At 45.3% G+C, this 23,262-nt stretch overlaps 1 protein-coding gene across 1 annotated transcript in view; it reads right to left on the bottom strand.

Moving 5' to 3' along the window:
• Positions 1-23,262, bottom strand: part of LONRF2 (LON peptidase N-terminal domain and ring finger 2) — a 30,284-nt gene that overhangs the window by 3,604 nt on the left and 3,418 nt on the right. Inside the window, exons 2-9 of the mRNA XM_084296822.1 lie at positions 11,456-11,574; positions 7,918-8,040; positions 6,869-7,030; positions 6,175-6,400; positions 4,059-4,155; positions 3,584-3,698; positions 2,793-2,914; positions 1,810-1,968 (exon numbers count right to left, since the gene is read on the bottom strand). Of these exons, the coding sequence (XP_084152948.1) occupies positions 1,810-1,968; positions 2,793-2,914; positions 3,584-3,698; positions 4,059-4,155; positions 6,175-6,400; positions 6,869-7,030; positions 7,918-8,040; positions 11,456-11,574 (1,123 nt within the window). The remainder of the gene's footprint in view (positions 1-1,809; positions 1,969-2,792; positions 2,915-3,583; positions 3,699-4,058; positions 4,156-6,174; positions 6,401-6,868; positions 7,031-7,917; positions 8,041-11,455; positions 11,575-23,262) is intronic.

Raw genomic sequence — 23,262 nt, 5'->3', positions numbered from 1 at the left:
ATACATGTTTCATCAGGGAAATGCTTGTTGTATCAGGGCTTGGCCATTTGTGACTCTGGAGCAATGAGGAGAAGTGACGTTTCTGGGAAAGGACTCCTGCTTCTACTCTGCTAGAATTCATGGTTTGGGGAGGAAAAAAGCTGACTGCTGTGAACAACCCCTCTCTCCTGGCCACTGCACTACGCAAACAAGAGGAGTACAGCTGCACACCACTAAGCCCCACGTACTCGACTGCTGAGATTACAAGAAGTGAATTTATTACAGCAAAATCAGCCTAAGCACTATTTAAAACAGCTCTATGGACTAAATGGGCTAAAAAACAGAGGAAGGTAATGAACTGAACATGCCCTGTTACCCTGTCTTTCAAGGGAGGCACAAATCTCAGCCTTCCATACCCGTGTCTTAGCAGATGAGGCAAAACAAGTTTCTCTACTTTTTTATTCCCATCTGATTTCGCAATTTTGAATAAACAAAATAATGACTTTACTTGTGTAAGAAGCTACAACAGCCTGCCAGGTGACTACAGATGAAGGCTTCCCGTGCTTCAGTGTTTTTGATTTAACTGAAAGTTACCACGCTTAAAGTGTTTAATTATTCCAATAGCTCAAAACAGACAGGGCATACTAAGCATATCCAACCATACCGGTTGCCTTTTAAAACACCCTTTGTGGCACTACCGAATAGATATGTTTGCATGTTTTTAGGATTGTAATGCCTCGGCCCTCTGCATTAGACCTGACTCCAAGTAAATCTGACATCACTGATGTCGTAGGGTCATTTTTTTTTTTCCTCACAAGTATTTGCTTGTATTCAGCTGAAAGCTGAAGCATCTCCTGTGTTCTTACTGCCACCTTCATGGTCTGATCCAGGAGGAGAAAAGATAAAAGAAGCCAACAAACTTGACAAGGAAAGGCTGCCAAACCTGGATATGACTGCCCTTCCCTCTGCTCCTGCCTTGATCACCTACTAAAATGCTGCTCCTGAGGACACTTAATGTGTTTTTAAGGGTTCCCACACTGGCAGTTCTGCATTACTCTCTTGAAGTCAAGAACTACCTACTCTTATCCTGTAAAACAAATCTCTCTTAAGACCACCTTATTTTTTTTCCAGCTTATCCTCTTCCTCCCCCAAAACCTATTACCTATAAAGGACTTAAAAACTGAAGGATTTCATCTAGACTTTTACCTAATGATTAGTATTTAGCCTCTACATAAGGAGCTGGAAACATACCAGTATCAGAATTCACCAAAAAAGAATTAAAGGTAGGATCATATAGAAAGACAACGTAACCCACTCACTGCAGAGTTTAGACATTGCAACACAGCAGTAAAGACAAACATCGAAAGGCAATGTTCAGCAGCAAAAAAGGCTTCTCAGCCAAGGGTATACTTTGTCTCATTCAAATGATTCTGCCTATGCAGGAAAGCTGTGCAAGGCTTGGATTTGTTTGGTGTTGTTTGTTTGTTTTTCACTGAGCAGACAGAGGAGCAACCTCATCCAGACTCAGCTTTCACTAAAACAGACAGGCTAGAAAGCTTTCCAAACACATACACAATTCAGTGCTATTTTTGGAGCCCGTAGTAGCAGGATGAGTCGTATTCTTGCTATCCATGCAACAGGGGAGCAATAAAAAAAAATCACATTTTTGTGTCCAAAAGAATGTTTGATATGCTAAGCTAAAAAGCCACCAACGTCTGTATTGGTTCGTACAGGACTGGAAGGAACTACAGGGAGACAAGTATACTGTGCTGCAGTACCCCATCAGCGTGACAACACTGCAACAAAGGACATTCTAGCTCTTCTCCTTACCCTTTTAATTCGTCAGCTAAGCACATGCCAAACTGTTTGGTACCAGTCTCCATGCATCTTCTTATCATTAGGCGATAACGAGGTTCAAAGACATGAAGTGGGCAAGGGATGGTAGGGAAGGCCATGGTGCATACGAAGATGGGAACATCTTTATTCAAACTGTAAGATAATTGTTTTAAAAAGTTCAATTTTCTCCTGGGCACAGCTATATACAGCATAAAGCCTTAATACAACACTGGTTCCGGTGGTTTCCTTAGACTCATTCTTTGAAAACGCGTATCTGGTTGTGGTTTGTCATGTTCACCAAACAAACTTTCTGTTGATGCATTAAGGAAACAATCCATCTAATCTACTTTTATAGAGGAGAAGTCAGGAAATAATAGCCAGTTTCCCAAAAGTGCACATACAGATGCATTAGCTCAAAGAACACATTTAAAGATTTTTGGTCGTGACCATGTATAGTAATACAGTATCTAAGAACTAATCACATTCAAAGCAAGGTGCTGGAGAATTCCAAAGCTCAGTAAAGCCCTTTAAGTTTGAAGGCTGCTAATCCCCATATTATTTTTTTAAGGCTTAATTGCATGTTTTGCTTTTGTTTTTAGTTGAGTTGTAGGGTAAGACACTGCACGTCACTGACATAGCTATGAATCTTTGAACTTCTCCTGACCTGAAGCGTAACATATTTATAATTAGGCTTCTACTGCCAGCCAAGCCCCATTATAACTTGCAAAGCTGATATTATAATGATTCAGAGAAATAAAGCAATTATCTTTATTTTAAGAATAATGTTGTGCCTCTCTACTATACAAGCTTATTAGTTCTGTTTATCTGCAACAACCATGTCAAAAATAAGAAACATGGCAGGTTCGTTTTTACAAATTCATTAATCTTGTGCACTGTAATAAGCAAACAAAAAGTTTCCTCAGCAATTTAGATAAAAACACATTTTCATAACAGCAATCAGCAGTAAGAGAGCCTACTTTGATAATTCCTTCATTTCTTCCTCATAAACTTTCTTCCTTTCAGATAATTCCTCTGGCAAGTAACGGACTATCAGTTCTTCTGTAAGGACGGTCTTTTTGTAAGTTCTGCTCGCCAGAAACTGCAAAAAAGTCAACTCTTAAGTCTGATTATGAGAAGTCAGGTAACACCTCTTCCACCCAACTCACCCCCTTTCCTTAGGGGAAACAGCACATTAGCTCTTGATTGTATGGGCTATTCCACATATCCAGCTTTTGGGCATCAGAACTTCCACTTTTGGGTACGTGGCTCACTCTAGCACCCATTAATTTTACCCCCATGCCCTGCTTTTGGCAGAATTTGTACCACTACCAAGAGAAGGCAGTTCTTCCTTACTTCATCAGAAGATGCATATATTCCTTTTACACAAATCTGCCAGGCTACTGCTACCCAAGACATTACGAGACACATGTCTACTGGAGCACAAGTTTTGACCAAGGAGGGTTCAACTGTTAGCAGAGATACAGACTGGAGAGCTGGTAGGAGCAAGGCTACAGCTGGGATTCCTCAGGCAACAGCCTGAGGCAATGCAGGGTGTCTCCGTTTCCTTAAGCACCAGCAAATCCCGCTTTTTTACCCCCAACAGGAACAACGAAATATATCCTGGAGCAAATGAGGTCCGTGCACAGCTTGGTGCTGTGGGTACTACTGCACTCTTCTGTAAGCAGGGCACAGAAAACCCCCACATACATACTTTCTGAAGAACACGGTATTGTACTTCCTTCCTTAAGTGGGGCAAGGACATACTTACTTCTGACAGCTTTTCTTTGCAGAGTGGGCAATGTGGATTATGGTCAAGGCAACGCTCAAGGCATTTGAGGCAAAAGGTGTGTCCACAGGGAGTGGTAACAGGTTCATAGAACAACCTGCACACGAAAACATGGAACAAAAATCTAAGCTGCCAACATAAACAATACAGATTCCGAACTGTGGAAACGAGTGACTAGACCTCGCCATCTCATCCTTTCCTGCTTTTGTATAAATCATAGGTGACATTTTTCTCCAATGACATAAAGAGGTTTTCATTTTTAGAAGAGGTAAACAAAGTTGGTGCCTAACGAAGATTGCGTCTGTGACAATTCATCAGATGCAAGTTTAAAGAAAAAGGAATGAAGCAATGATTTAGGTATTCTTTGGCTGGTTTCCCTTCTGACTGACACTGTGAAAACATTTTTCAGAAGCTAGAAAGGCTTTCAGGTCTTAATCACAGGTCAGCATAGCCATACCTCATGCAGAGGGAACACTCAAAGTCCGACGCATCAACAAGAGTTGTTGGTATCTCGCTTGAAGCGATGACAGTGTTTTCCGGTAAAACCTCTGCATCTAGAAGTTAAGATGATAATTACAGCGAATATTTCAGTATTACTGCAACTTCAAATACTAAGTTGTTTTTCCATAAACTAATTTCTCTCTTTATTTGAAACAAAGCTTCCAAAAAGAAAACATATTTTCCATTTAGGTTTTAGACTTTCTGGCAGGAAATTTTTTTGGAGAGCAGAGGATGATGTCTAAGGCCAGAGAAAGCATTTTAGAGCTGAATACCCATGATTTGCTTCTCCAAAAATGGTTGTTTTTTCAAAGTCTAGTTTTTAAAATATTCTGCTATTGCTTTCCCACCACCACCACCACCACTCCCACATCAGCCTGGCCAGATGTTTTTAAGCATGTTAAGTCCAGAATTTAATTTGTTTACACACAGTTAAACTATTTCATCAGTGTTTATTATAGATGTCTCAGCAGGGGTAATTTTTCTTACCAGTATAAAGAGGCTTACACTCTGCTGGACTACCCTGCTGCGGAAATCCCACATTTCAGACAGCTTCAAGTTTAAGGACTACTGGAGTTACCTGAGCTAATGCAGCACTGGCAAACAGAAAACACAAAAAATTCTGCCCGTCCTGTTTCTTGAAGTTGGTGTGTATCGCTGCAGTTAACACACCTGAAGTACACAGGCCTCAAACTCCACAGCACTATTTAAGCTCAAGAGGTATCAGCTTCAGCTTAGGTTTTTAATGACATTAATACAAGCAGATTCTGCAACTTTTTACAGCCCACATCTTTGTTGCTTAGCAAGAGTTGCAACAGAGCTGCAAATACTACCTCCGTGTCCTTTTTATTAACCAAACTCTTGACTGCGGAAAAAAAATGCTCAGCTTTTTATGTTAAGTTAAAACACTGGGATGTTTTGTTAAAGGATAACTTATGCTCAGCATCTGGTTTATCTCGAGCACAGACAGGACAGGGGAGAGGGCACTAGTGTGGCCTACAAAGGAAAACAGCGTTATCTTTAACCTACATCTTCCACGTTGGCCTTTAGTAACAGCAAGAACCTGTGTCACTCTGCAAATAGTAGCACAGCATCAGGATCTAGCACAGACCAGAAATTAATGGCCATGGGTAAAATGCGATCTCTGGCCTTTGCTGTGAAGATAGAGGAGTGTCAGGTTTCACAATCTATTTACCGAGTCTGCAGTTCACAGAAAAGTACCGTATTTTTCCCTTCACACCACCACGATCAGAAACTGGCTGTAAATTGGTAATTTGCAGAGGTGGTAGGCAAACTGCAGCACTTGAAGACTTGTGATATTTCAAGGCACCTTGGTCAAGGAGGTATGTTTTTTTATTTCTTCTAAGGGGAAAAACGCACACTAATGCGGTGGAATTTTGAAAGCCCCTTTAAACCAATTATTTCACTGCTCAGAGTAATATATTTCCTTCAGATTTTTTTTTTTTTCCCAGAGTACTGAAAACACTTCAGAGGTCTTTGTTGGAAGCCTGAGAAGCATACCAACTGTAAGCACAGCTATCAAGTGACAGAAAACTGGGTGGGCTTCTTATCCTTCAAAGGGCTTCTTTGTTTGCTCGGAAAATTTCATGTAAAGTTGCATGTGACTCTTTCTGATGCCAATTAAAAGATTAATTTCTAGGCTTACTGTATCTTTCCTGCCTATAGAAAGACAATGAAATGCACCTATACCTCTGAGACCTAGAAAACTAAAACGCTGCCAGCAACACAAAGACTAAACTGTTAGTGGATTACATGTTAAAAATGCCCTTTTTGAGAAAGAAAAATGCATTGTTCACTGAATGAATTGAAACTGCTCTGGAATAATGTAAACAGTATTTGAACTTCAGTGCCTTTTACATCTTAAACTCTACATGTTCTAAAAAGACAGGAATGGCTGAGAAACACTGTTAGAGCAGAAAGGAACATACTAGAAAGTATTATTCCAATTCATGTAAGAAATGTTTCATTTACACCTACAAAATGGAGAGGAAAAAATAGTTCATCATTTTTAAGCATATGCAAAAGAAATCCCCTTTCTAAGCCACAGCACAAACCTTTTTTAGGGATCTTATTGGGGACATCCAAGCTTTGTAAATCCCTCACATCACCAGACAGCTTTCTTTTTAAGCCAGCCCCAGGTAAACTGGAGAGAATAGCTCCCAAAGACTTCTTGTTGTCTTCAAAATAGCGATCCAGTACATTATGAGCAACAGGAGAATCAGTGCTTCTAAATACATCAGATTCTTGGGACGGGTTTTTTGTTAACCTGAACACAGTATCCTAAAAAAGAATTAAGAACAGTTATATACAGCATGAGACATGCTTAGTTTTATGATTATTGGGTTACATACATCAGGAAGAGATTAGTGTCACTCTACTGAGCATAGGAAGGGATGAAGGTCCATATCAAACAAGGCCACTCTCAAGTTGCATTAAATGAGGACACTTCTCTATGGCTCCCATCTCTACAAACTGTATTCCTATCATATTAAAATCCCAAGTGCATAAAAGACATAGAGGGAGAAAAAACAGAATTGATTTTTCACGGGAAGGTGTCACATTATTTTGTGAAGGAAGTGTTGCATCCTTTTATTTTTTCTGAGGAACTATGTCCCAACAAGAGGTACAACAGTAGCCAACGAGAACAGGCTTACCATGAAATAAGTGCCTACAACGACAACGTCACACAGACCAGACAGATCCTTATGTTACTTTTGGTATTTACAGGTTGAATACTTTTTACTTTACCTTTGAGGACCCAGCAATAGAGCTATCTTCAGCAGCTGACTGCGTGTTTATGCTATTCAAAAACGCAGGTTTCAACCTCGTATGGGATGTTCGACTAGAGAAAGGTGCTGTTAGACTATCATGCACATTTTCAAAGGCTGGGAAAAACATCTCACACATTATCTAGTCAATTAGAGAGAAGAAAAAGAAGAACAATAAAAATAATTAATTTACGTTGTGTAAACACAGGTAAACATGCTCTGGAGCTCCCGAACATCAAGAGGCTTGCAACAACTAGATCTTGCATTCCCTGATGACCACAGGAAACTCGTGTGGCAGTCCCCACCACAACCATAGACACATCCCAAGGTCCTCCCCTCCCCAGGAACTCTGTGCCCACCTCCCTCCCCAAAGGTCTCTGCTCCCCATGAGCAATTAGGGTGGCAGCCAGTTGTGTCCTGCCCCTGCTGCTGTCCCTCTCCACTCTGACCCTCAGACCCCTGCCTCCAGAAGCCTTCAGACCATGTTTTTCTATCAAACTCGGTTAATACAGATGTGTCTGAGTTCTCCTCATTCTCTGTATCCAGCATGTCACTGCTTTACCCTCAAGCAGCTTTCACCCTGAGCTAGAAGCTATGTAGAGCCTGCTCCCCCTCTCACTGGTCCTCACCAACCACTTTGTTGAACCCCCATTTCTTTTTTGAAAAAGCTGCCTGTATGAACTGTAACAGAGAACCCGACTGGGGTCAATGAGCAGCGTCCCCCTTATGGGGAGTTATACAAACTCCTACAGAGACCATAGTTTATTTTTCTTTCCACCAGGACAGGAGCTGCCCTTCTCAACCCCCTGCCATTTCCCACATGAAGAGGTTTTCTGATGGGCACTAAAATTAGGAGCTTTGAGCCTACAAAATCCAGGTGTACTCAAATCCTGCTGAAATACTGTGAGCATCATCTATAAAGAAGAGTGGCCCAGCCTAGAAATTTGCAATGGAATCCTCAAACACACAATCCCTGTGATGGAGGCATCACCACAGAGCAGTGCGATAGCCAAGAAGCACATTTGATACCTTTTGGGCTTCTTTCTTCATTGAGCTCCATTCAGGATTTAAGGCAACGCAGTAGAGAAATTCCTTCAATGCTTCCTCAGTCCTTTCCAATCCAGAAAGAGCTTTTGCTTTCACATAATGGCCCTGTTCACACAAAGACAACATACAAACCCAAGATCATTTCCGAGGTGGCAGCAAGACACCAACACACAAACTTGGCCATTCACTCCATTCTGACGATGAAGAACCAGATGTTATCCTGGTACCAATCTCTTCAATCCGTGTGACTGAAGGAAAACCATTCCCTTCTGCTGAAGGTGTCCCCAGGATCCCACAGCTGTGTCGCCCCCAGGCAAAGACACCGCTCCTTTCCTCAGCAGAGCATCTGATGCAGAGCGAGGAGCCGTGTCTGTCTCCCCAGGGACTGAGACTAGCACATATCCTACAGGGCTCCCAAACCCTGAAGAAGGGTTTCCACACACCAGAGCACTCTGAACAGTAACAAAGCTACATGAGAAAAGCAGTGGCATGGTGCAGGCTGGCCATGGCACTGGACAGAGCAAAACAATTTCAGGTGTAGGACACTCACTCCTTTCTGGGTGTCTTGCCAGGGGAAAAAGAATTATTCTATTTTATTTGTGTGGAAAACACCAAAATATTATGAGCTTTGGGCAGCATGCCAGTGCTTAACCTGAAATCTTTTAGTCCATCCTACCTCTTCAAGTCATAGAGTGACACACGTGTGGCCAACAGGTATGATAGTCAGCCTGGGGACAAGTCCTACTTTGCTTGTTACTGGCGAGAGAGCAATGTCTCAGCTCTGAATTTTTCCCTGTGGATATCAATTTGCAGTTCAAATCTGACTTATGGAAATCATTTCCTTCAAGACGGAGAGAAACTAAACATGTATGTAAACATCTGTGTCCAGGTTCCTAGACAGAAGCATATTCTGCAAACTCCAGCCCACCTCTGATTTACACAACTGTCTTTAGGCTGTGTCTCTTGGGCTGGTCAGATAAGCAGATGTATTTTTTTGTTCTTCACCCTAATGCCAAAAGATCCAGTACCATACAATCTCCCCCAGCAGGTATGCTTCCTTTCACCCTTCCAGTACAGCCCTTCAAGCTGAGGCCCGTTACAATCTTTACCTTTCCACTGTCAGGAAGATAAGAACGAAGCTTGTAGCAAAAGAAAGTAGCAGGCACTTTGTAGGACAGGCTAATTACCATACATCATTTGGTGAACCGAACAAGCAGTCTCAGTATGCAGCAACTTCTCAAGCCAAGGACCGAGTTTCCCAAAACACAGCAAAGCAGCAGCCTATTTATTCCAGCAACCAGAAAGCACATTTCCCAATAGGAGGCTGGGTCAAAGGAGCACTTGGAGCCTGACCTGATTCCCAAGAAATGCCCTTTGGCTTCTGGGGACTGGGATACAGTTAGCATGCTGGAGGCACGATCTGCAGATCTGCATTTTTTTCGGAACACAGTAAGAAGAGAGCTACTGCAGAGGCCTGACCCTGATCGTTTTATTTTGAGACTTGCACAGCCTCTGTGAGACCTTTCTAAGGAGCTCCTAACAATCCCAACATTGCAGCCAAGTTTACTCAACTGCACTGGAGAGGCTACAAGGCAGTTTGGTGTCTTTAGGGCTGCAAGAAGGATTTCCTTGTCCACGCTGCAAAATGAGGGCTAATCGGGGCTGTCTGTGGAAGAAATATCTCAAGATCCAACACCTGAAATTACACCGAGGAACAATAGACCTCTGCACTTACGAGGCTACCACTGCCACCTTCCCTCTCCTATTTTCACATTGTCATGGGAAGCACCAGATTTGTAGGGCAAGATCTAGCCAGGATCTCAAGCAGTCTCAGGAAGGGCTTCCGTTTCTATCTCCCGCTTGCAAAGCACAACTGGAAACTTCTCCCCCACAGAGCCCAAGACTTTCACATTAACTGAAAAGAAACAAACTGGTCTATTGCCCTACTTATTGCAATGGACCCAAGAGCTTCAGGAACTCAGTGAGCCATTAAATTTGAGTTAGCAATAAGCTAAAACGTTCTGGTGGAGAATGCTCACCTCCCAGGAGCTGCTCTCAGAATGGTTTTTATTTTATTGTGGATTTTTTTAATTTATTTTTTGCTACACGACACATTTGAGCTACTTTCTGCCACTGGATGGTTGAAAAGTCATGAGATACAGAACAAAGCAGAGTTCCTGGATAACGTTAATTCTGGATCACCAAAGCTTCTGTGGGAATTCTGACACATGCATACGCAAGCAAAATGTATCTGTGGTACTGCTGGTATGCCATGATGACAAATTTCATTTTTGATTAGCATTCTTCGGAGAGGCGATTAACGAAATCTTTATCCGCCTACGACTGACACACATCAAATTTCCATGGATTCGAGGCAAACAGACAAGACGCTTCATGAAAACATTTGAATGTGCTTAATTCATCTCCCTCCACACAGAAACTCCATCAGCCCTGCCTGAGATGGGATCCCTGACTTGATGAGAAGTGATCTGAGATATAACGTCAAATTTTCAAGAGCAAAATTGGAGGTGGGGGGAAGATTGTGATCTGCCTTCAAATAGAAAACGCTTTAATAGGTGACAAAACAGATATCCTTGGAAGACAAGTGCCTAACTTGTCAGAAGCTAGATGCTTCGTATGGCACTTGTCTCACCCTGCATCCCACCCAGCTCGAACAGAGAGCTAGCTGCAGCTCCTCTGCTGAGGCTGGCCACCAGGAGGTTCATGCAACACCTTCTCGGTCTTTGTAAGGCCAAGGAGAAACCAAGGCCCACCTGCGATCCTTCCCTACCTCCTCATGGCACACTCCCTCCAAGCCCAGTGGCTTTACCTGGCCAAACCTGTGCTGCAGTTCTGTCAGCGATGGGTGAGGGACTGGAGGCGTCAGCCTGGGTGGGGCGAGCTGTTGGACACCCAGCCTACCCTCAGGCGACAGGCGGTGACTACAGGCACCTCCGTTCCTCCCACAACACCGCTTCTGACACTTGCTTCACGCTGTCTGCAACCATTGCTCCTTGCAGCACCTCATTCAGTATGAAAAAAAAAAACCTCCCACCCTACTAAGGTTCACTATGACACAAAGGTGGGAATCAGGTGTATGAATGCTTATTAATGAGGGAAAAAAAAGGCACAGAAATCCTGAAATATGATCTAGGATACTCCCCAAAAAACACGGTGGCCAGGCGGCTTGCAAAGCCCGGGGCACACCACCCCAAAGGGATGGGTGATTCCCAGTCAGCGGTGACTTGTGGACCTGATTTCTGCTGCCAAGCCACAGCACAAGCTCAAACAGATCAATGAGCACCAGTACAAACAAATTCACGTCACTGGCTGCCCATCACAGAAACCCCACGCTAAGGACCTTCCACCGACTCGTCCTATGAAGGGCTTCACTTTCAGTACATTTCCAGCCCTGATAAGGCCACGATGCTCCGCCAACAACCTCACCAGTGCCAACCCCACCACGAAGGGAAGCCCTGAGAACAAGCATCTTGTTCTCTGCAGCATGCAAGCGCCGTACCGCAGGCCAGTGGGGCTTGTTTCGGCAGAGGACGTCCGCGTCGTGGAGAGCTTGCTGGTAGTTTTTCATTGACGTACAGAGTTCGGCTCGCTGTGCTATCAGTGAACACTTGCAAGGAGCTGCAAGACAAAAAAAAAAAAAAAAGTTACAAGAAGGTTAAAAGTAGCACTAGCATGTGTTAAACGCAGTAACCTAATTTCAGCCAAAGTAACCTAAAAAACACAACTGCACAATCATTTATACTCCCCTGTAATGAATGGAAAAAAGGCAATTCTTTCCTAAAATATATTCCTCTCAGCTTGGAGCAACCTCTGCATTTTATCTAGCAGAACAGATTTCATAATCACACATAAGATGTCACCTGCTCTCTCCCTCACCTTGCTTACGTGATCTTTAAGCAAGGGGGGGAAAAAAAGCATCGCGTTTTTCTCCCTCCAGCGTGGTTTTGGTGGAAAGAAAAAACTATGTGCAGAAATCACCAAGGCAGAACTTCATCTACAACAAATCCCAGAAGCCATTCGTTAAAAAAAAAAAAATGAATGCAGCCGACGAATTTCATATGCCTGCCACCAGTTCACCTTGCCATCCTCACAGCGGGCAAACCTCCTGGTGATCAGACATTCATGAACTGTTTTCAGCTTGCACAGATTAGAAGCGTCTCAGGTCCTTTCCTATGATCCCTAGAACACATTTTAAGGTGGAAACCTAGTTCCAGCATAAAGTTTCAGAGAAGTACAGAGAAATTGAGGCTGATCCACGTTCAGCTTGTTCATGCAAACCTGCAGACAGCATGCTCTGCCTGCTCATCAAGGTCATCAACAGGGTATTAAACCACATCAGCCCCCTTGCCATCACCTCACATTGTCCACATGAAGCTTGGGCACACACAGAAGTGACTACAGACATAGAGTAAGCGTGTAACTGGTACTAGTGCCACTGCTCACGAGGTTCAAGCGACTCTCCAGAAGGGTTAGCTCACCACCACCCTAAAATCCCCTCCCTTTCCTGGAGCTCGCAGTAGCGCTCGTGCAGCAAACCAGGTCCGCGTGGTTGCGCAGTGAACCAGACCAAGGAATCAATTGACTGAAAGCTAATGCAATGAAAACAAATAAATAAAAAGGTTTAAGAGGATCACTTTCCCCTCAACTGGTTCACTGTGCAGCCACACAAATGCGAGCGCCAGGACACGGGATGAGAAAGAAAGCAAGCAAGCAGCAAGGACTGCTGCCTTTTCTGGCTGTCGCAGGGAGTGATGCCAGGTCTGCTAATTGCAGGGTGACAGACCAGGGCTGGTGCTGCCCCACAGACAGTGAAGGCTGCAGACTACAGCTAAAACAGCTCTGTAAAAGCTCCTTCACATCATGTTTTCTCAGCTGTTGGCTTTTTTTTTCTTTTAATATTACGCATGCAGACTGCTGCAGCGATCCGCGCTTCTAGAGGATAATTCTGAAGACGACTGCAAATTGAATTAGATTGAAAACAATTAGCCTAATACCTTCAGAAGCCAGCTCTTTGCTTTCTGCCGCTCCATAGATGCTCAAATACACGATTATCCAATTTAGTTATCATTTAATAGTCTGTGCCTTCTGATTGTATTAAATCCAGATGCGTACCCTGCCTGTATTTCCATCACTGCATCTGCTGCGTGGCATTTGTGCCAAGTGCACTGCCGGGGGTAGATGGTAGGGCTCCATCAGCTAGCGTTGGGTGGGGTATTTTTTGGCACCACAGAGGGAGAGGAAGCTTTGCGAGATTATTGGGCAGGCAAACTAGTTTCCTGCTTCTGTTCGCTACTGCAGTGCTGACATTTCAGCCGTGCTGACATTTCCTCATGTTTTTCGGCGGACAATTCAGAGCATTTCATGCATTCGGCAGACTCGGAGAACAGCTTCATCAGTTCTTCCGTGGGATCTTGTCTCAATTGCCAAAGTTTGTGTTTTAAACAAAAAAAGCCACTGCAGAGCACAAGGGTGTCGCAAAGGCTGCAAGTCTTGCTGAAAGCAAAGTTCACAGGCTCTCACAACACGAAGGGAAAATACCAAAAAAAAAAAACACTAAGCCAGACCAGAAAAAGCAACGTGTACCAGGGCTCGTTCCTGCACTGACGAAGCCTCCATCAGAAAGCGTAAGGTGCGGCCTGTTTTAATGAATAACTGGCCAGGAATGTTTAGCTAACTGAGCAGGAGAGAAAGGGAACGGGGGGAACAAGTTTCCAGCGTCGCTCAAGGAACAGGATTTATGAGAATACAGCATAACAGGTTTTCTAGAGGGAGGCTAGGCAGCCAGACAAGACTCAGCAGCTGGAGCGCTGCCCAGCCTCCTTCATTCAAGTTCACCCCACTCGGAGGCTGGGCCAGCCCGCAGACAGCCGGCACCTGGCAAGGTCTGGGGGGGGTCTTCCAGCACCCATCCACTGAGGCAAGCAGGGTGGTGGCAGGGCTGGGCCACGCGCGGTCTGCAAACCACGAGCTAACAGCTATCGGAACTGTATGAGGTGATAAAAGGACATGTGAGGCAGGAAAACTAAAACGAACAACACCACAAAAATCCAAACAAAACAACGCTGGGCTATGTGATTTGCCAAGGTTAGATGGACTGAGGCATCCTTTTCTCCATCAGCATAACCGGCACCAAGAAGAGCTGTCCCAGCTGAGTGATCCCAACAGGTAGGTGTGGAAGTGGAAAGGAAGAGCAAGGACCCAGGTATAGCTTAAATAATGACTTAGATTTTGTCAATCCTCTAAATTGAGTTGTTTCACTCTCTTATTTGTTGGGGGAAAAATATTAAGTCAGAGGAGGTAGATTGAGAAGGCTTGAGGGCATGCAGAGCTTGTGAGCGCTGCTAGACGTTGGTATACTACAAAAAGCGTCAAGTTTATTTAAAACAAAGCCACGAAGTCACACAACAACCAGTGGTTTGCCTTAAGATAACGTACCCATTCTTTCTGATGGAGGTTAAGGAATATTAAGGAATAAAAGATTTCTCCTATGAAATGACTCCGTATCTCAGGCCAAATTAAAAAGGCCAAGTACAGAAAACGTTACTGTTTCCACAATACCAACAGATGGCATTTCCTGAATCAAAGTCTTCTGGGAGCCTGCAGCTGCACAGCAAAATTTATGTTCTTGTCAGCATCTTGTATCCACCGCTGAGGCTCCCAGGATCTGTGGCTCCGGGCAGCCAGGACACAGTCTTCCTAGGAGCCACAGGTCCTGGGAACCTTCTCAAGTGGCATCCTCCTTCACAGGCTTTATCCTACAGCATGAGATGATGCCTGAGCACCACCCAGCACCGAGGGGCTCGGTGGCTCTGCGCATCCTGGACCCGCTTTGGGACAGCCAAATATTACCAGCACAGAGCGTGCTTGCCAGCTTGTTCAAACACACGCAATAGCCAGCTCAGATTTTCCAAAAATGTTAGCTTTCTACCCCTCTTTGTGAATTCAGCCTCAGCTCCGCTCACACCACCTTTGCACTCATTTGCAGATGTCTGCTAGGTTGCGCTTCTACTTACGCAGCAGCTAACACCCAAAATTACTTTTCCAGATATGCTCACGCCTTCGTGTTTTAAAAATACTACACTGGTTGAGTTCAGGAGTCTGGCAGAGAAGAACATCGCTCCCCAAAACCTCCGTGTGCTAAAAAGAAAGCGAGAGCAATTAGAGTTCTCCAAACAGGAGGTGGATGATAAGAGTTTTCCTGCAATAAACTACTCCTGAGATTTCTTCCTCATTTTGGGAATGCAGCACAGAAAAAAAAAAAAAATAGTTGAAAATTGCTAGAACTCCCTAATCCTTCTTATCTGACATTTCTTTCTAGAAGAGTGTTTCATTCAAATCTACTTCAGTCCTAAGCATGTTTCCTAAGCACATGAGCAAAACTGAAAAAGTGTCATTACACAAACCTCTGAGTTTCTCTAGCAAGAGTCAACCCGTACAGGACTTTATGGGAAAAGCTTTCCCACATTTTACTGTAACTCCAACCACTGGAGAGAGGAAGAAATTTGCCTTGCTCTCGTGTTACGCATTCAGTTCAGAACAATTTGGTAGCGAAAGCTTTTTTATAAGCTTTAAAAATAATACAGAACATCTATTTTCATTTCAATTCCAAATTAGTAGTATATATTAATTAACTGAGTAACAATCTCGTTTTTCTCCTCCAGACTTCATGCAAGCATGAGTCTGCTCAAAAAACCCAAAACAGCGTGTGGGGGTGTGTTGTCTGGTTGGGGAACAAAGGCAGGAGCACACTTGATGAGATAATTAACAGAAGCAGCAAAGACACTCGGGGCATTCAAATAAAACTTCAGTCTACAACAAAGATGAAAAACAAGTTCAGCTCCCCAGAAATGAAGAGGGATGACGAGCATGATGCAATCAGCAAACCCACAGTTTCTCACTTATCAGCCCACATTAAATGGATTACATAAAGGCTTTCTGAACCTCATGGCTTTTCCTCCTTGCATTTATATCACTGTCAGTCTTCTAGCACGTGGAAGCAAACTCAGACCCTGGAGAAAGCACGCAAGAAGTTGTAACAGAGGGAGAACGCAGAGGTGGGAGCTCCCTTCTCCACCAGCCCATTCTTGCAGCCAGGCACACTTCAGCTGGTTTGGAAGTGGGCACTTGCTAACAGCGCCGTGCAGGCACACACTGCCTGGACAGGCATGGGGGCTTCAGCAGCGTCCCTTTATAAAGGGCACACATTAGCGTGTGCAGTTCGGGGTGACACAATACAAGATGGACATAAAACTACTTGAGAGTGTCCAAAGGAGGGATAGAAAGATGGTGAAGGGTCTGGGGGGCAAGACATGAGGAGAGGCTGAGGTCCCTTGGTGTGCTCAGCCCCGAGCAGAGCAGGCTGAGGGGAGGCCTCATGGCGGCCTGCAGCTCCCTCACGAGGGGAGCGGAGGGGCAGGCGCTGAGCTCTGCTCTCTGGGGACAGCGACAGGACCCGAGGGGACGGCATGGAGCTGGGACAGGGGAGGGTCAGGCTGGGGGTTAGGGAAAGGTTCTGCACCCAGAGGGGGGTCGGGCACTGGGACAGGCTGCCCAGGGCAGTGGTCACAGCACCGAGCCTGACAGAGTTCAAGGAGCATTTGGACAGCACTCTCAGACACAGGGTGTGGTTTTTGGGTGGTCCTGTGTGGAGCCAAGAGTTGGGCTCAGTGGCCCTTGCAAGTCCCTTTTAACTTGGAATATCCTGTGATTAAAGAAAAAGCTGAGTCCAAATAGGACAGCTATCAGTAGTTCCTATGCAGCCAGAATACGACCCTGTATAGGATCAGATAAAGCGACCCCAGGCCCTCCCCAGCCCTAACTCAGATCTATCTCCAAGATTATACAACTCGGCAGACTAAGACCATTCCCTTCCATAAGCTTCCTGTCATGCAGAAGCAGCACACTACTTCACAGCACGATTGTGCCACAAACACCTATTCCCACCACACAAGCAATGCTGCCAGACGGTCAGCAAATGAGTTTACAAGCTGCAAGACTGCTGCGAGAAGCAGAGGCATGGGTACTATGCTCCTCCACTCACAGCAGGTGCCACACAGCTGCTCTAGCACTGGGTTTACCTGTCACAAGCAGCCTTCTTCCACATTCACACTGCCCAGAGCTTGCATAATAAAAATACATAACCTCTTCCTTCAGGTTCTGTCTGTCATAGAGTTATATTTTTTAATCTTCATACACATATCAAGTTATTTGCCTTCATAGCTGTAAGGCATATGACTAACACTATTTGAGAAGGTAACTACCTGCAGTGAATGGAGGTGTGCATTACACATTTCCAAATGCCACCCCAAACCAAAATCTTCCCTCCTCACCTACACAGGGACTAGAAAACACGACATATGAGGAGGGGCTGAGAGAACTGGGGCTGTTTAGTCTGGAGAAAAGGCTGAATGTAGACCTCATCGCTCTCTACAGCTACCTGAACGGAGGTTGCAGTGAGGACAGTGTCACCTTCTCAAGGGACAAGTGACAGAATGCAAGGAAATGGTCTCAAGCTGCACCAGGGGGGTGTTCAGACTGGATATCAAGATAAATTTCTTCACAGAGAGGGTCATCAGGCACTGGAGCAGGCTGTCCTGGGAAGTGGTGGAGTCACCATCCCTGGAGGCGTTAAGAGGGGTACATGGCACTAAGGGACATGGTCCTGTGGTGGAACTCAAGAGGTCAGGCTGGTGGTTGGACGTGGTGATCTTGAAGGTCTTTTCCAACCCGGATGATTTTATGATTCTGCTGTACACTTGGGAGTGCCTGAATTACAGCCACTACTTCACCAGCAGCATTGAAGCTACAACCCTGTCCCTTTCCTCACAAAAGTACAAGAGCATCCACACACTTGCTTCCTTGTCCTGAAGCATGCTTACCTAGATATCTTTTGGTTTGGGGGAACGGGAGACATGAAGACACTCCCTTGTATTATCACTTTGACTGAAGAGCATGGGTGACAGATCAGCCAGGCTATTCTGAAGAATATATAAATTTTAGACTGAATTAACTTTTCTCTGGACCTCAGTTCTTTGTCTTCTGCTGTTGAGAACACCCTCCAGAAAAAGAAAGGCCCAGACATAAGAACATAGATTTTTTTATATGCTTGACAAAATGCTTCGGATTCCCAGTGGTTTTATTTCAGGCTCAGTGAGTAAGTTCTCAACAAGGAAGCTCTGTATATTATTTAAAGCTGGACTGTCATCACCACTCAGCACAGCTAATCACTCCTCCCCTTATTACTCAAGAGAAACACTGTAAGAGAAGCTGTATGCTGCCTGGAAGAAGTGCTGCCATAAAGAAGGTACAGCTAACTTCATGCCCAGACTTTCAGATTGTCCCTCTAGCTTAATGAAGCAGAAGCATGTCAGACCAATTACATTAACCTACGGCTTCGTCTGCATTCCCACAAGCGTAAAGCCAAGGAGAACCTTGCGTACAAACCGACTGCAGTGGTGAATTTCATGGCACAGCACAAGTCCTCAATTCAAGAAAGTCCCGGCATACAGCTAAATTAACAGATTACATTATCCACGCCTCCTATCAAAATCCTAATCCTTCCACATTTTTTCTAGATGGGCTCCACTCTTTCCCACTTTTGACTGCTTGAATCAACACCTTCTCGCCGCAGTTTCCACTCTACCCTTTGGACATTTGAGCACTGTCTCAGATGACGTACCCCAACTCCATCTGTGGCTGCTTAGCATTAGTATAATAAAACTACTGAGCACACAAATGTGACTCATTTTCAATGTTTGCTAGCTCTCACAGCATTCAGTTTGGGGTTCAGGTAAGGTTTCCTAACAAAGCCCTTTCTTGGAGAGGATAGCAGCCTCAGAACTGAAGTACCCTCTCAAATAGCAGGTACAAAACAGGATGATAGCAGATTAAAGTAGAAATACAACAAGCAAACATAACACAACGCAAACCCAAGAGGTCAAACCCTTAACCGATCTTCAAAACACTCAAGTGAGTGGCCAAACACCCCATACAAATGGGCAGCTGCGCGAGGTGCACATGAGCCCGTGATTGCAAAGAGACTCCAGACACTCCTTGTGCCTCTCTGCCATGCGAGGCCAGACAATTATGTCTGCCACGATCACAGAGAGCAAGATCGATTTACAGCGAGATATGCTGTCATAACAGGACCTCACAGGTGATTACCTAGTTGCCCTTTTAGCCACCATCAGTATAAAAACTGCATTTCTACCAGCTGCTTTTCGAGTCTCTGTAACCTTCTCTTTGTCCAGTTAAAGCTTATTTCAGCCTAGAATTGCTGATGCTCTGCAAGTTGCAAAAAGGACCTTCTTGTTTCTCAGTTACTATCCTGCTGCTTTTGTCCTCAGAGCAGATCACGTAACACACCTGTATAAGAGAAGAGGAGTGGTGAAATATCCTACTCATTTTCAGATTAGGAAGCCCAAATCAGTTCCATACCCGTCTTCTTCCGAAAGAAGAAGACACCTTTATTTTGAATAGTAAAAGGAAAAGAGAATATGCTGCTTGAAGAGACTTGAGCAACCCTAGAGAGTGAACTACGTTTACATGTGAGAAAATTTCAAGAATTTCGGAGGCAGCTCAATTATGTATAAGAAATTGCATCTAGATAACATGCACAGGGGGCAGGACAGGAAAAGCTATCCTGAGTAGTACAATAGGTTACACAAGCAACATTAACTACTTAAAAAATAAACCTCAAAAACTGTCTAGGGTACTGCACCATGCCTCCTTCCCTTGGTGGCCACCAAGGACGTGCTCCTGTTCACCATGCCAGCTCTCACGTTGCCCCTGGTCCTGCAAAGCCCCTGCCTCCTGCAGGCCCCCTGCAAGCAGACAGCGCTGTCAGAGATCCAGCAACGGGATCTAAGCTTTAAGCTGTGAGCTCTTTGCAAATCAAGGGTAACACGAGCTGCTGCTCCCAAGCACTTCACACGTTTCCAGCAGTGTCATGCATGAAGCATTCACTACTATTTTTCAAGCACTATCTCAGTTTAAAAAAAAAAAAAAAAAAAAGAGGGGAGGGGAGCCTGCAAAATATTTTCAGCTTCAAAATAACATCCACCCTATTCAACAATTTCCAGGTAATCTCAGTGCCTACTTTTCCACATTTTTGTGCCCAGGTAAGACAGAAAAAACAGGTTTGGGGGACATGCTTAATTTAAGCAGATTTTACAAAAGGATGGTAGAGTGTTTTTTTTTTTAGCACGGATCCTCCAAGAAGAAAGCATCTACTATCTTTTGCAGCACGTAATTTCAGAAAGACTACCTCTCATTCTTCATTTTGAAGTCATCCTTCCCTTCAGTAGCTATAAAATTAGATATTCTTTTGATAAATTATTAAAACGACTGAACTATTTGCCATTCCAAGAGTCATGACAGTCATCTTCCAGCTCCCCCACTTTGTGTTTGTTTCTTTTATGTAATGGCTGGTAGAAAGTCGAGAAGCTTATTTCTTTACCACTGGAAATCAGCAGTGTTCCCAAGACACTGTGAGGAAGGAAGATTTGGTCAACCTATTTTTTAAACTACATCTGAGAGACAGCTGACCTTATCCTTGATAGCAGCCTTCTAGAAATAGTGCACCGACAAGAAAAGACTATTAAAGCACAGTAACACACAATTCAAATATATGGTCTGCGAATGATCTCTAGCTGTTTTCTTTGAACAATGAATGCTTCTTCAGTGCAAGTGCATCACTAAGGAGCACAGGTCTTAAGAAAGCAGTGACAGAATTAATAGGAACATGTCCTATCGCATCGGTCATCTTTATAAAAGATTTTTAGTGTGGCCTTCTACAAACACTTCAGCAGCTTCCCCTGGCAAAGAGGGGACTCTGTAGTTTCTTTGCCTCTTCTCGCTCACAACTAAGACAGCAAATCCTTCACCCACCCCTCCTGCAACGTGGCAGCACCAGGAAGCTGCCCCGGCCCACGGAAAGGAGGCTGCACCATCTCTTTTCCACCCCTATCTGAAAAAACAAAACAAAACAAAACAAAACAAAAAAAAAAAAAAAACACCTCAGAAGCAGGCTTAGAAGGCAAACACCCCAGCAAATCATTTCTGGAACACGACAACACACTTGCCCAAAGCCTTCTTACTCATCGCTGTAATCACTCAGCCCAGCTCCAGGAATGCTCTGCTCTCGGCTCACCCACGCCGTGCTCCCCGTGAAGCAGTATTCCCCACAGCTCCGCTTTTATCCAGCAGGAAAACCCAAGGCAGCTGTTCTTGAATCAACTTGCACCGGAGCGTCGCTTAAAATAAGAGAGCCTGTAGCTGTAACAGGTTGAGAGCCAGTATAGGAGGTCAAGAGGTGCAGCAAGACACGCTTATTTTTCAATTTGCAGCACAGATGCTTTTACCTCCTCCCTCCCATTTAACAGTTACTGACGTAAAACCATTGCCAGCCTGATAAATCAGACCAAACCGGGGGCATGGATGTGAGCTCTGTTAACAGACCCTGCCCCTGGCTTGCAAAGGGGCAACCTGACATTGGCCCAACATGCTGGAAGAGACACACTCTTCTACAGTGAGCAAAGTTTGGGCTGCAAAACCTGTGCTTTGTTAACCTATTTTACGTCTCAAAGCCGGTGACAGTGAAAATGCATCCTTTGTACTGATGTGGAACTATAGGGAGGAGGGATGGAAAGCCAAAAACACCTCTGACTTGCCCATGTACCTACACCAGCAGCATAGCACAACTGATCTCGTATGCAAAGACATTGTCATGAACAGCTGCACATACAGACCAGAGGAGATGCGATGGGACAAGGCCAGGTCGCTTTGCGGGTGCTCTACCCCGATGTCCCCATGGAGGTGAAGCACAGCAGGGTTGGGGAATGGGCACTGGCGCTGAGCAGCTGTCCGAAAAGGCTGTATCTGCTGGAGAGCAGGCACGGTTTGGCTCGGGACGTTGTCCTCACATGCCTGGTTCTCCCTTTATGGCTCTCTTCTGCTGCCTCCCAGCCTGCCGTTCCCCCCCCCGTAATTGAATTCTTACCAAGGGAGAATTCAGCAGGCGCTAGATAAATTTCCATGAATGGCTTTACCACAAAACAAATTAGTGCTGAGTGGCCACATGAAGTTTCCTTTTGGATCGGGCCAATTTCTGGTGAGCCTCCACTGGGATGAGGAGAAGGGCGAAATGTCTCTCCGCTGAGGTTCAGCCCAGAGAGGCAGCGCCTCCTCCACCCACTGAAGCCCAGGAAAGTGCCCACATTTCGTTTCTCGCCGTGTCCTACAGCCTGGGGACAGCACACTGCCCTCCACCCCTGGAGATACAAAGGTGGACTCCCTGGGGGGATTAAAAACGAAAGTGCTGGGCAGTCTGAGAGGCTGTGTGCACTGGAGATCCCCCCCAGGAGAATCCCAGCTCTGCTGAAGCTGGTGCAGGAGGCTGCAGCCGCCACAGGCTCCGAGCAGGCTTTTTCAGGCTTATTTACAGGAAAGGCATGGGATGCTAATAGGCTGCCTCAGTAGGAAGAAAGGCGCAGAGGATCGGCAGCTGAAGGAATGAGTCACCGCTACCCAAATCCCCTTACGGTCTCTCTGTTTGTTTGCTTACTAGCATGCTCTCACCCTGAGAAGAACGCGGCCTCCTTCAGATCTGTGCTGAGTCTAATTTTAAAGCCAGCAGACTAGCACAAAATGTGCAACGAGCTCCCGCCTGGCCTGCACGAGACGGCCCATTTCTTGGTAAATACCGCTCCCCGAGATCGAGCCGCCTCGCCGCCTCCCTCCTCCAGCCACCCCTGTAAAGGTGCACCCGTTACCTGGGAAAAGCCCCGTTCCTTATCTCCCCATTAAGCAACAGCCACCTGCTACCTCAAACCGGGATTCGCTTCCTACAGGAACAACAACCACGCGCTCAAAAGCGCATCCTCAAAGTACCTGTTCGTTTGCCATCGAGATCTAGCCTCCCTCCACTTGAAGGGTCTGTAGGCTTGCATACCCACAAAACAGACATACTGCCCCCAGACACAGCCCCATGTGAACCCATAGGGTCAGAGGATGAGGGAGAAGAGGAGGGTGGCAGGGAGGAAACCCAGCTCTGGTACCCCTGCCTCATTCCCCTGGGGAGCAGCCAGCGCGCCAGGCACTGCCCAGGCGGCAGCGCTCACTACATGGCACGGAGCTTGGCACCAGGGCGATCCAGCTGGAAACCAATGCTTCCTTTCAAGTGGCCTGACACGTGCTTGCTTTGAAGGAGCGGTAATTAGATACCTGGCAATAAGCAGAGATCTACTCCGAGGGCTGCGGCAGGGGAAAAGCCGGCGACTTTGTTTAAAGCGGTGGAAGTGACCAAGC

The sequence above is a fragment of the Netta rufina genome (genome assembly GCF_964035555.1).
Source record: "Netta rufina genome assembly, chromosome: 1".
NCBI lineage: Eukaryota > Metazoa > Chordata > Aves > Anseriformes > Anatidae > Netta > Netta rufina.
This window is presented reverse-complemented; position numbering and strand designations above follow the sequence as displayed.